General features: G+C 39.0%; 1 protein-coding gene across 4 annotated transcripts in view; it reads right to left on the bottom strand.

The window, feature by feature from the left end:
- LOC309818325 (IQ domain-containing protein H-like) overlaps positions 1-13,030 on the bottom strand; it is a gene marked incomplete at both ends in the record, with an annotated part of 111,487 nt that overhangs the window by 81,066 nt on the left and 17,391 nt on the right. For all 4 annotated transcript variants that reach the window (XM_082647995.1, XM_082647993.1, XM_082647994.1 and 1 more), the window contains one exon: positions 1,901-1,984. In XM_082647995.1, the coding sequence (XP_082504121.1) occupies positions 1,901-1,984 (84 nt within the window). The remainder of the gene's footprint in view (positions 1-1,900; positions 1,985-13,030) is intronic.

Here is a 13,030-nt window from a genome sequence, read left to right as displayed (position 1 = left end):
AATTTTACCTTTCCCGTTCATTTCTGGCAAAGGAATACTATAATCACTAACACTAATATCCAGTATTAGGGTGGTTTGATTGTGAATCAACAAATGTTCAAAATTAATTGACAGGTGATTTTGGAAAGGAATTAAGAAGAAGATGAAGATTGTTTTGACTGTTAGTCAGTAGTCAATATCAGTCACCCTCTTGCTTCACTCATCTAGGAATTGAAGATACAAGCTGTTGAGGTCTCTCCACCTGACACCCTGACTTCACAGCCAGTATCCAAACAACAAGTCTTAATGTGATCAGATTACCTTTGTTTCCCCTGAATAAGCAGAAAAATCAACACCCTTTCCTAGGAATTAACGCAAGTTAAAGAAAGATAATCATTTATTCTTCCATAAAATTATCACTAATTTTCCTAGTTTCTTCATATTTTTACTTCACAAGCAAGTACTTTTTCTATTTTCTCACTTACTTCTACACTTTTATTACTTCTCTTGAAGAGGTTTTAGGATTGCATTGTTATCATGAAGATAGTGTACCAAGAAAAGGCATTTGGTTAATAATCTCTCAGAAATGTTCATGTTAGCAAAATTTTCCATTGCAGATAGACATAGACTGAATTATTGAATTATTTAAAATAGAAACCTAATACTCTTAAGTCTTCTCATTATTAATAAGAATCCTTTGTAAGGAAATTCTTTGGTGATGGTTTGGACTATATATAGAAAGGTATATAAAAAGCTAAAGAAAAAAATTACTCAAATAAATTAGAGCAAAGTCTGCCCTCTGCTGCACTTCATTGGTTTCCACCCAGTCAGGTTTTTAGTTGAAATAGCTCAGCACTAACAAATCAATCTTAAGTCATTAAATTTTTTTTTGGTAGGGTTGAAAAACAACATTAGTGCCTAGATAATAGATTAAAGCAATTACCCTATTATTATTTTAGGACACTGTAAATTTCTAGTACTGATGTATTTTTGTTACCAAATGGCATTTATAAAATAATAATGATGCTGAAATATATATGGATCACGTAAAGTATGTCATTCCAGGGAGCCAGCTAAATTGGTCATTGATAATTTAAAATTCTTCCTTGTTTTGCTTAAATAAGGCCAAAGCAATTATATTTTAACAAAACAAAGAAGTTCTTATTTGGTAACTAAAAAATTCTAGTTTTCGTTTAACCCTGAATTTCTGGCCAGGACTTCCCACACTGATTCAATATTATTACTTAGGCTTTGAAACATTTATTCTTTAAACCTCACCTCAAACAGTGTCAACCAAAGCCTAGAGTTCTTGTATCCTTCCTTCTTGGCCCCTGGTTGGTGTCTGATTTAGAACTGACCAAACCAATATTAGAACTTGACTTTTACAAAGATGTGTCTATCACTCAAGGTCTGTATTTCTAATAATTCCTTCTACTAGGTACTTCCTATTTTCTCATAACTAGATTATATATATTTAAATAAAACCTTCTTTTAAAAATCTATCTTCATTTCCCTCTTATTCTTATAATGAAAACATAATGCTTTTCATTTCTGTTACCTTCCACCCATTCCTCAGATAATATAATAGACAATATTGACACAAATATATAATGTTGACTTCATTCACTGCCAGATTCAGTAAATGAAGAAGAGTTGGGGCTATAGGAGATACATCCTTATTCAAGCCTGCAGCAAAGAGAATTAGAAAACTACCCAAGTAAATTGGTTAAAATGTCATTTGTTTATTCAACTGACTTCACTATAAATCTGTTCTTTGGAACAAAACATTCAATTGCCCTGCAAGAAGATTAGAAGTCCAAGCCTTTTCCTTGTACAGAAAAAAAAGCAAAAAATGAACGTTTAATCAACATCCACTGATAAACATTCCAAAGAGCCATTTGTGTAAAAGTATTTACTGTACCTAAGATGTCACACAGCCTCCCCAGCTGCATGTTCTGCTGCGTGCTGAAGTCGTCAATATTTTGTCGCACAGGCTGGGAATATCCTAAAAGGCAAACCAGATGTCAAAACCCAGAAAGAGCAAGTCAACATGGCAAAATGGCACAGTAGGATTTCACAGTGTCATGGTCCACATTTCCAGGAAAGAATTGTCTCTGAAGCATCTCGCAGAAACAATCCAACTCCTAAGAATGAGGTCCTTGCTTCTCAGGGGATTAAGCATTAATTCTGGAAGATGTGCTGAGAAGCATATTCTGCAACAGAGAGGTTCATATTTTTCAATATCAGCAAAGCTTCTGGGAATCAGGATTATAGAAACACGGGAAAAGTTTCGGAAATTTTAACATGAATGTTCAAAAGAGCACGTAAGAAAGTTATGCTCAGGTTTAAAAACTATATTGGCTTTTTGTTTTTTTGCCTTTTATTTTTTAACATCTTTATTGGAGTATAATTGCTTTACATTGTGGTGTTAGTTGCTGCTGTATAACGAAGTGAATCAGCTGTACGTATACGTATATCCCCATATCCCCTCCCTCTTGCATCTCCCTCCCACCCTCCCTATCCCACCCCTCTAGGTGGTCACAAAGCAGAGCTGATTCTCCTGTGCTATGCGGCTGCTTCCCACTAGCTATCTATTTTGCATTTGGTAGTGTATATATGTTCATGCCACTCTCTCACTTCGTCCCAGCTTACCCTTCCCCCTCCCCGTGTCCTCAAGTCCATTCTCTACGTCTGTGTCTTTATTGCTGTCCTGCCCCTAGGTCCTTCAGAACCTTTTTTTTTTTTAGATTCCATATATATGTGTTAGCATACAGTATTTGTTTTTCTCTTTCTGACTTAGTTCACTCTGTATGACAGACTCTAGGTTCATCCACCTCACTACAAATAACTCAATTTTGTTTCTTTTTATGGCTGAGTAATATTCCATTGTATATATGTGCCACATCTTCTTTATCCATTCATCTGTCGATGGACGCTTAGGTTGCTTCCACATCCTGGCTATTGTAAATAGTGCTGCAATGAACACTGTCGTACATGACTCCTTTTGAATTATGGTTTTATGCCCTGTGGTGGGATTGCTGGGTCATATGGGAGTTCTAATTTTAGTTTTTTAAGGAACCTCCATACTGTTCTCCATAGTGGCTGTATCAATTTACATTCCCACCAAGAATGTGCAGGAGGGTTCCCTTTTATCCACACCTCCTCCAGCATTTATTGTTTGTAGATTTTTAAAAAAAATTTTTTTGGCTGCGTTGGGCCTTCGTTGCTGCACATGGACTCTCTCTAGTTGCGGTGAGTGGGGGCTGCTCTTTGTTGCAGTGTGTGGGCTTCTCATTGCGGTGGCTTCTCTTGTTGTGGAGCATGGGCTCTAGGCACATGGGCTTCAGTAGCTGTGGCGCTCAGGGTCAGTAGTTGTGGTGCACGGGCTTAGTTGCTCCGTGGCATGTGGGATCTTCCTGGACCAGGGCTCAAACCTGTGTCCCCTGCATTGGCAGGCAGATTCTTAACCACTGTGCCACCAGGGAAGTCCTGTAGATTTTTTGATGATGGCCATTCTGACGGTGTGAGGTGATACCTCATTGTAGTTTTGATTTGCATTTCTCTAATGATTAGTGATGTTGCGTATCCTTTCATGTGTTTGCTGGCAATCTGTATATCTTCTTTGGAGAAATGTCTATTTAGGTCTTCTTCCCATTTTTGGATTGGGTTGTTTGTTTTTTTGATTGAGCTACATGAGCTGCTTGTATATTTTGGAGATTAATCCTTTGTCAGTTGCTTCATTTGCGAATATTTTCTGCCATTCTGAGGGTTGTCCTATGCTTCTTATGTGGCATTTTGAAGATGTGTCCTGGAATCACTCTCAACTGACACACAGATTTCAGCTAAAACTCTTACTGTTGCGAATATGTATTTAAGTAATTCTAAATACTAAAATATGCTTCTGTTCACACAGTCAAAAGATCTTGTAACGTTAAAGGACAATAAAGGTTAATGCAGTTACTTTGTCAGTACCGATGAAAGCCCCACCATTTTCCTTCATGTCAGTTGGAACAGCAGAAGGAAAGCACACATGGATTTACTACGGTCCCCAAATCTTCCACAATGGCAACAGCAGCAGCAACACTTTCTGCTATTGCAGGGGTTAAAATAAAAAATGAACGTGGACCAAAACATGAACTTAAAAGGCATGCATACTCACAAGCAGTATAATTGCTTATATGAAACTCAGCAGCTGTAGGTGTAACTTTTAAAAAAATAAAATTGCTTTTCACATTTTGAATAGATGCTTCAATGCCTCCTTGTGGTTAGTGAGCCCAAACACATGTTTCAAGTTAAACTGCTATAGATAAAGTGATTTTAAAAACTACATCTTTGAGATGTGACACAGATTTCCTTTTCAGCATAAGGAAAACTATAGCAATTCAGGCAACAGGGCTTCAGATCAAATGAACTCTGATAATTGGCTCTTTGCTTTGATGTTAGGGTTTAAACACTAGACAATGTCTGGAAATTAAATGAGTTTACAATTCATCTAAAAGTCTCCCTCTTGCTTTATGCAGATGAACTTAAGAACTAAAAAGGCAGAAGGATACGTGGGCTGTTTGAATTATTTTTGAAAAATTATTAATTTCTAAAATAATTTTGGGAACTCATCCACATATGAAAGTTAATATAGACAGCTACAAACAATGCCATCTTGATGTGTGGTTGCAATATTGTAACTCTTGGGATTTTGCCTAGGTATAATTCTATCTATACTCAGATAAGTGTTTAGGAAGATGTATTGTGAATAACATATATCAAGACTATAAGAAGGCAGGAAAATGCCTAGAGAATAAAGTATGATTAAGAAAAGTGCATTAATCATTCTATGAACGTATTCTATGAACACATTTCCTTTCAGAAGTAAAGATAAAAGGCAGTGTGAGATAGCTCATTAAAATGATGTCCAATTTAAAATATAAAGGATGTCTCATCACTCTGTTGCCACATATGCAGCATGTGAGAAAGTCCGTGTTTCAATTACTCGAGGTCAGTTTTCCAACGAATTACTTAGTACCTCTATTACCCTGATCAAGGATGCATATAAATCCACCTGCCAATGCAGGGGACACGGGTTTGAGCCCTGGTCTGGGAAGATCCCACATGCTGCGGAGCAACTAAGTCCGTAAGCCACAACTACTGAGTCTGCGGTCTAGAGCCCATGAGCCACAACTACTGCACCCCCGTGCCACAGCTACTGAAGTCTGCGAGCCTAGAGCCCGTGCTCCACAACAAGAGAAGCCACCGCAATGAGAAGCCCGCGCACCGCAATGAAGAGGAGCCCTCACTCACTGCAACTGGAGAAAGCCCGCGCGCAGCAACGAAGACCCAATTATGATTATGCAGGATTATGATAAAACTGGTTACTCAGTTAACCCTACAAGTACACCTATTTTAAAGAACTGTATGTTAATCTCAGGACATTGTTAAAGAGGATCATATGAAGCAAAAAATAGAAAAACATTTTGTCAACCGTAAAGTGCTGTGTAAACAGAAGATATTTTAATGTCACAAGCTATGTGTACTTCCAAAGCTTGTAACAGCAACAGCAAATTCTGTCACAAGCAACAGATCATTCCACATGAGCAAGATACAATGCAAGACACATTGCTATCAGCAGAGCAGAAGTTAGGAGTCAATTTTTTTAAACGTCAGATTTATTCTTATGTTTTGTACATCCACAAAATACACGTGTTGATTCCTGGGTGGAAGACCTCATCGATGCCGGCAGCATATATTAAATACAACAGTGACTTAACCAGGAAACTGTCAAGAAGGATGTTGTGGCCTTGGGGAGTTCAGCACACATGCCCGGTGGAATATAATACACTTTGGAATATAATTTGGAATATAATCTACAAAGACATGAATATATCAAAGGTGAGACTAGAAACACCAGAGGAGATTTGAGAAACCATCTACTTCAACCTTGTCCCGTTATAGATAAGGAAATTCAGGACAAGTGCGTTGTTTCTTGTCCGAGATAACATAAACCTACAAATTATTATGTAGTTCAACTACTATGTCTTTAGCTCTTGTGACAAATATGGTTACGTCAAGCAAGAGAGAAGATGACTCTCCAAGAGTGAGCAGAGAACTCCAGAAGGGACAGAGGGCCTTTGCCTCTTTTCCCACTTTTATTGTTTTAAATTAATTTTTATTGGAGTATAGTTGCTTTCTTTTCCCACTTTCATTTCCAATTGTTGTGTCAGACAGAATAGTGGCCATCCAAAGATGTCCATGTTCTAATCCCCAGACACTGTGACTATGCTAAGTTACATGGCAAAGGGGAAATAAAGTTGCAGATGGAATTAAGGTTGCTAATCAGCTGACCTTAAAATAAGGAAGTTCTCATGGATTATTGGGCTGGACCCAGTGTCATCATAAAAGTCCTTAAAAGTCGGGGAGGGAGGCAGACTACAGAAGGGACTACAGAAGACAGGCACAGAGATGCCACATTGCTGCCTTTAAAGATGGAGGAAGGGGGCCCCGGGCTTTCCCTGTTCATTCCTTTGTGGGTGGCTTCTAGAAGCTGGAAAGAGTGAGAAAACAGATTCTCCCATAGAGCCTCCAGGAAGGAATGCAGCCCTGCCCACACCTTGATTTTAGCCCCTTTCCTACTTCTGAACTACAAAATTATTGCTGTAAGGTAACAAATGTGTATTGCTTTAAGCCACTAAGCTTGTGGTATCTGGTCAGAGGGCAATAGAAAACTATTATGACTGTCTACCTTCCCTTACTCCCAATAAGTACCACCCCCCAGACATTCTACTCCTCTTTCACCTGTAATTGAAAGATGGGGGATGGGGGACGGAGATCCATAATCAGAGTTCAGAATAAGCACTCAGTAAATATTGTTGTTTTACTATTTCTTTCCTAACCTCAGCTGAGTGTGACTTAAATTCTCAAAAGGAACCTCACTGAAATGTAGAGAAATTATTATTATTATGTGTGCAAATTATTTGAGCTATCAAAGTACTGTTCTTCTAGCTTATGGAGCTGATTGGCCCTAATCACCATCAGGTGTGCCTGACCACCCTTTTCTAAGAAGGTTCTCAGTCTCCCCTCACTGTCTTTCTCTGGCACCCTCTCTTCACCACACTTTTCTCATTTTGTCATTACAGGTTTCTTTGCTGGCTTGTTTACTTGTTTGTTGTACATTTCTCCTCCCCACTGCATCACTCTGGCTCCTGTAGCCAGACTGTAAGCTCCACTGGAGCAGAAACGCTGTGATATCGCCAGTCAAATGAGTCAATGAAACGTGCCTGAAGAGCTTACTCAAAGAATTGTCTTTTAAATTCTTAGCCCTTTCTCTCTTGTGTTTTCATCGTTCCCTCCTCTCCTTACAACACTCATGAAACTGGGTTCTCTGATCTGGAGAACTTCTGAGGAATTCAAAGAATGGTAAGTGGGATTTGTAGCTTTTTCTAGGTCCTCATCAGCATAGAATAAAACAGCACTGGCATAAAGGGGTACTTTCTCTTATCAGTATAGAGAGGAACGCAGCTTCTTTCCTTATGCCACCTTCATCGCCTGCAAAATATTCATAGTTTGATAGAGTGTTCCATCTTTCCTCAAAATACTATTGCCTGGGACTTCCATGGTGGCACAGTGGTTAAGAATCTGCCTGCCTATGCAGGGGACACGGGTTCCAGCCCTGGTCAGGGAAGATCCCACATGCCACGGAGGAACTAAGCCTGTGCGCCACAGCTACTGAGCCTGCGCTCTAGAGCCTGCAAGCCACAGCTACTGAGCCCACGTGCCACAACTACTGAAGCCTGTGCGCCTAGAGCCCGTGTTCCGCAACAAGAGAAGCCACCATAATAAGAAGCCTAAGCACCGCAACAAAGAGTAGCCCCCGCTCGGCACAGCTAGAGAAAGCCCGTGCGCAGCAATGGAGACCCAACACAGCCAAAAATAAATAAATAAATAAATAAATAAATAAATAAATAAAATATTATTGCCTCTGCTTCACACTGAAGAAGGGTACCCGGGTGCTGTCTCTCTGAAGTTATCCAACTACCATACTTTTGGTCTTCTGTTGAACCAAGGATGCTCATTAATGGTTACTGGCTACCATTTCTCCATCCTCATTTCTGCCTTCATCTCCTTTCCCATCCCTATCCCCACTCCCACACAAACGCTTATCAGATGATGCTAATTGCCTCTTTGCAACCCAGTAAACCAGTCCTGCTAGGATTGGCTTTTCCTTCACAGCAACTGCAGAAACCTAAGAACATGAGCAAGGCCACGCTCAGTGACCATGCCTCCTTGGGACTGTGGGTGCTTCTGTGACACGCCTCTGCCGTTGCAGTAAAATCAAGTGTTCTTGAACCCTGTTTGTTACTCTGTGGTTGACTCCTAGTTTATTTTGTCTCCAAGTCCTATTCCTTACAATGGTACCTAAGGCAGAGAAGGGGTTAATAACAGATTTCCAGTTACCACATAGTTGTCATTCATCTGATCACCCTGGCCTGAGATGGTAGTCATCCATGCCTCAGTCTGATGGACTGGAGCAGTGATTCTTAACCTTTTCCCCATTTGAATACGTGTGATGGGTAATGTTCAAATGCATCACACACTCCTAGGGGCATACACAGGGTTACAACAGCAGTAGCTGTAACTCCATCCCTTTCTCTTCCACTCAAGAAAGCATACTAGATGCAAGCTGAGCAAGAGTGATATTGTTTTAGAAATAATCTTGAATTGTTGCAATTCATAAAAAGTTAACCATTAGCTAACCTTTGGACTCTAATAGTAAAAATTTAGGGAACATGTGAACATACTTCACAAACGATTGCGGATCAGCATACTGCAGTCATCTAGAGAAATGTGATCTAGACATTATGGTTTTAATTACTTGTGCAAGTGTGAAAGCACAAGATACTGAGATAGGAAATGAGATACAGCAAGAGAGAGGCCTATCTGGGTTATTTATATAGTCCATCCAGTGCCAATTTGATGAAAATAAAACTGAGCGTTGTTTTTTGGGGGCTTCTGAGAAAAATTAGAGAAATTTGTGATGAGGACATAGAAAACACAGGACTTAACTCAAATATTTGTTGAGTTTTGAAAACATTCTCAAACCAAACTGTCCAAATGGATTCTGTGTCGTTCTGAAAGCCTTTCCTTCAGAAGAGTGAAGACTTTCTCTTGTTCAAACTTTTTGTCTGCGACTGGCACAGCATTGCATGCAACTAAAGCCAGTGATTCTCAAAGAGTGGTTGAGGGACCCTCCAAAGGACTGGGGGCATGGAAGGTCAAAACTCTTTTCAGAATAATACTAAGATGACATTTCCCCTTTTCAATGTTATCTTCCCACAAAATACAAAAAGTTTATTGATTTCAGATTCCATATTGCAACTAACTCCTAAAAATTATCCTTGTTGAGTTTTGGTATAAAATCAAAGAAGAATATACACAGTTATCTGAAAAGGCTGTAAAATATATAAAGTATACCTCCCTTTTCCAAATACTTATCTGTATGAAGCCAGGTTTTCTTCATATGCTTCAACCAAAACAACATATTGCAACAGATTGGATGCAGAAATAGATAGGAGAATCCAACTAACTTCTATTAAGAGATTTGCAAACTTGTCAACCAGTGCCGATCTTCTCACCAATTTTTTTTTTTTTTTTTTTGTGGTACGCAGGCCTCTCACTGCTGTGGCCTCTCCCATTGCGGAGCACAGGCTCCGGATGCGCAGGCCCAGCGGCCATGGCTCACGGGCCCAGCCACTCCGCGGCATGTGGGATCTTCCCGGACCGGGGCACAAACCCCTGTCCCCTGCATAGGCAGGCGGACTCTCTACCACTGCGCCACCAGGGAAGCCCCTCACCAATTTTTTTTTGTTTTGGAAAAGAAACGGTTTTTAAAAAATAAAGATATGTTTTTTAGATGAACATAGGTAATGTGCTTAGTATTGTTATTTTAAAATAAATTCAATATTTTTAAAGTTTCTCAGTTTTAGTTTCTAATGTGGTAAATATAGACGGATACAACCTATGTAAACCAACGCTCTTTAGGGTCTTCAGTTGTTGTTACAAGTGTAAATTTGAGGACCACTGAACACAAATTTTAATTTTTTTTATGAGAATGACGGAGATGAAAAAGATTATATTTTATCTTAGTATAAGCAATACTTTTTTTAGATCATATCCTAATATTAATCATTTCATCAGAAGCCCAGGAGCTGATGTCATTTGACATCCAGTTCAGTGCTGTTTCCATATTTCATGGTACACCACCAAGCTCAACTGGGTAATTTAATATTACAGGGTCTTGGGGCCAACCCTGATCTAACCAGTGAATGAGTGTTGATTTGGATTACTTGGATGAATGCAACATGGATGAATAGAAATATGTTTTCATTTTAATTTGGGCTATAAAGAAATTTGGAAGTTTTAAATGTACTTTGTTCCTGATCCCCAAAGACCTGGATTTTCTGGAACTGCTGTCTGGGAGATCTTGGCAATACATCTGTTTCAAAGATCTAATGTGGCAATATCATAACTGAACTGAGGATTCCATCCTACTTGCCAAAATACATGTTGAAGACTGCAAAGATTTGATTGAAAGTCCTGATTTCCCAGCCTTGAGGTGGAAGGAACAGAATCTTCGCGTCTTTGAGTTGTCAACTCAAAATGGGAAAGTAGAAAGGGGTCAGTGTGCTTGGAGGCACAGTAAAAATGTGATTCCAGATATAACCCTCTGGGCTCTGGTCCTCCACCCTGCCCCTGTTCACAAATGGAGGCGAGCACAGTTCTTACCCTCTGGTGAAATGGAGTGGGGTTACGAAGGAATTGTCTCATGAGCATTTGGGGTATGGCAGTTGTGCATAGAAGTTAGTTTTTCTATCTTTTAGGCTTTTGTGACAATACAGAGCAACAGAAAAACATTTTCATGAACTTTGTAATAACAGGATCCACAATTTTATGGAATGGAGTATCTTGGAGACCACGAACTGTGTTAACCCCAAGGATAATTTGCTGAAATAATGCACAGTTGGGAAAAAAAAGAGGCTGAACTATATACATTCCTTTTTGCTATTAAATCAATTGGCAATGAAATAAAAGATCACATAGAGAAAAGAGGAAATCCCACCTCAATACATTCTCTATTTGTATTTTAGAGGAGGATGAGAAGTGAGAGAGGAAAGTCATCACTGGGAGTTTAATTGGCTGACCAGAGCCCCATACTTGGCACATCTCATTTAATGTCAATATATTTTAAAATGCCACTGAGTTTAAGTGTAGTAGCAAATGATGCATTGTAATAGAGAAGCACAGGGGTTAAATTAAAAGTGGAGGAAGTAACTTGGGCAAAGAAACTGTAAGCAGAATTAGTTTGTAGGTTTTATTTAGACCTCTGATTTTTCTAGGGGAATTGGGATTCTTCATTGCAGTTCTTTCTTAATTTGACTGATAGATTTTACTTAAAATAGACCCTACTATTCTATTCCTGCTATGAGCCATGGTAGATTTTTTTGATTATAATTATATTTCATTAATAAAAATGATAAAAATATGCAATATACAATTAAGAGATCAGCCTATATAACCTGGAAAGGATGACTTTCTTTTTATCATCTTATAAAATTACAAGGCCAATCTGTTTCTTTGGACAATTAATCAACAACATCCTACCTCTGTTGGTTAAAAATAGCTAAAACTTTTTGTTACATCTGAGAATACTTCTCAAAATATGTAACAGCCAATCATGTTTCGTAATTCATCCTTTCAAAGAGGTGGTTATGGGCTTCCCTGGTGGCGCAGTGGTTGAGAGTCCGCCTGCTGATGCAGGGGACACAGGTTCGTGCCCCAGTCCGGGAAGATCCCACATGCCGTGGAGCGGCTAGGCCCGTGAGCCATGGCCGCTGAGCCTGCGCGTCCGGAGCCTGCGCGTCCGGAGCCTGTGCTCCACAACGGGAGCGGCCACAACAGTGAGAGGCCCGCGCACCGCAAAAAAAAAAGAGGTGGTTACTCTGTAATGTATAATTGTCTTCATGTTCGTATCATTAAGCCATAGATTTTTAAATACATGATAAATATTTTGTGGTCAAAAACATTGCTGAGAGGCCATGTTTCCTGTGATTGTGGGTTTGGAGAATTCAGTTACTCCTGTGTGTGCAACACTGTATAAACAAATAACCAATGCCTACAACTGTAATATATTATGTAGTTATCAGCTACTAAGCTTTCATTTTTAGGGTTCGAATAACTTAGTGCAGCCCCAATTGGCTAGTGCATGGTGTCATTATTTCTGGGGCCAATTCCACAACAGATTTGATCACAAATTTCCTACGGAAGTAGAAAGAGAGGACAAGGCTGCAACTTGTGTTAAATGCGTCCCTGAGTCTTACATTCCTACCAACTGATTTTGATTAGTGAATCCCTCTCAACTCTGGGAACAAAATTACTATATTGAATAGATTTGGGGGGGCCATGTATTTAGAGAAAAAAATTGCTTCACTTTCATCCACTTCTATTTTCATGAATTGTGTAGGTAAGTCTCCAGTGCAGGTGACAAAGTAGCCATGTTATGGCTAGCTGAAATCTTCTTCAAGTATTCCCAGGGGAAGTGGTACATAAGAAAAAACTGTGCCATAATCATTTTTTTTAAAAGGTATGGTTTGAGAATTATGCCTGTGGAATAGGTACCAGATGACAGTTTAATGCTAGTTAAATGCAATTTAATGTCCACAAGTCATTTCATAACCTAAAGCTTAAATTTTAGAAACAAATACAATTTGATCAAAGCCCAAGTATTATTCTCTTGTGAAAATGTGAAATTGGGCTTTTTAAATACTCAGTTGAGAAAAATATCTGAGCTTGTTCTTATCTCTTAGAAAATACATGATTAGCAATTTTTCTTGCTTACCTAAAATGGGTTATTATGTTGTTAACAAACAGAAGTTACTGCAATAGGGAAGACTTTCAGATTTATTACTTATTTATTTAAACTGAGTATGAGTAATCTAGAAGAAAACTAGTTTTACTATCAGATTTAAAATAATGCTTTCTAATTCTAGTTTCTGTCCAGGTTATT

The sequence above is a fragment of the Grampus griseus genome (genome assembly GCF_964374135.1).
Source record: "Grampus griseus genome assembly, chromosome: 2".
Lineage (NCBI taxonomy): Eukaryota > Metazoa > Chordata > Mammalia > Artiodactyla > Delphinidae > Grampus > Grampus griseus.
Note: the sequence above shows the minus strand (reverse complement) of the source record. Positions and strands in the feature narration are given on the sequence as shown.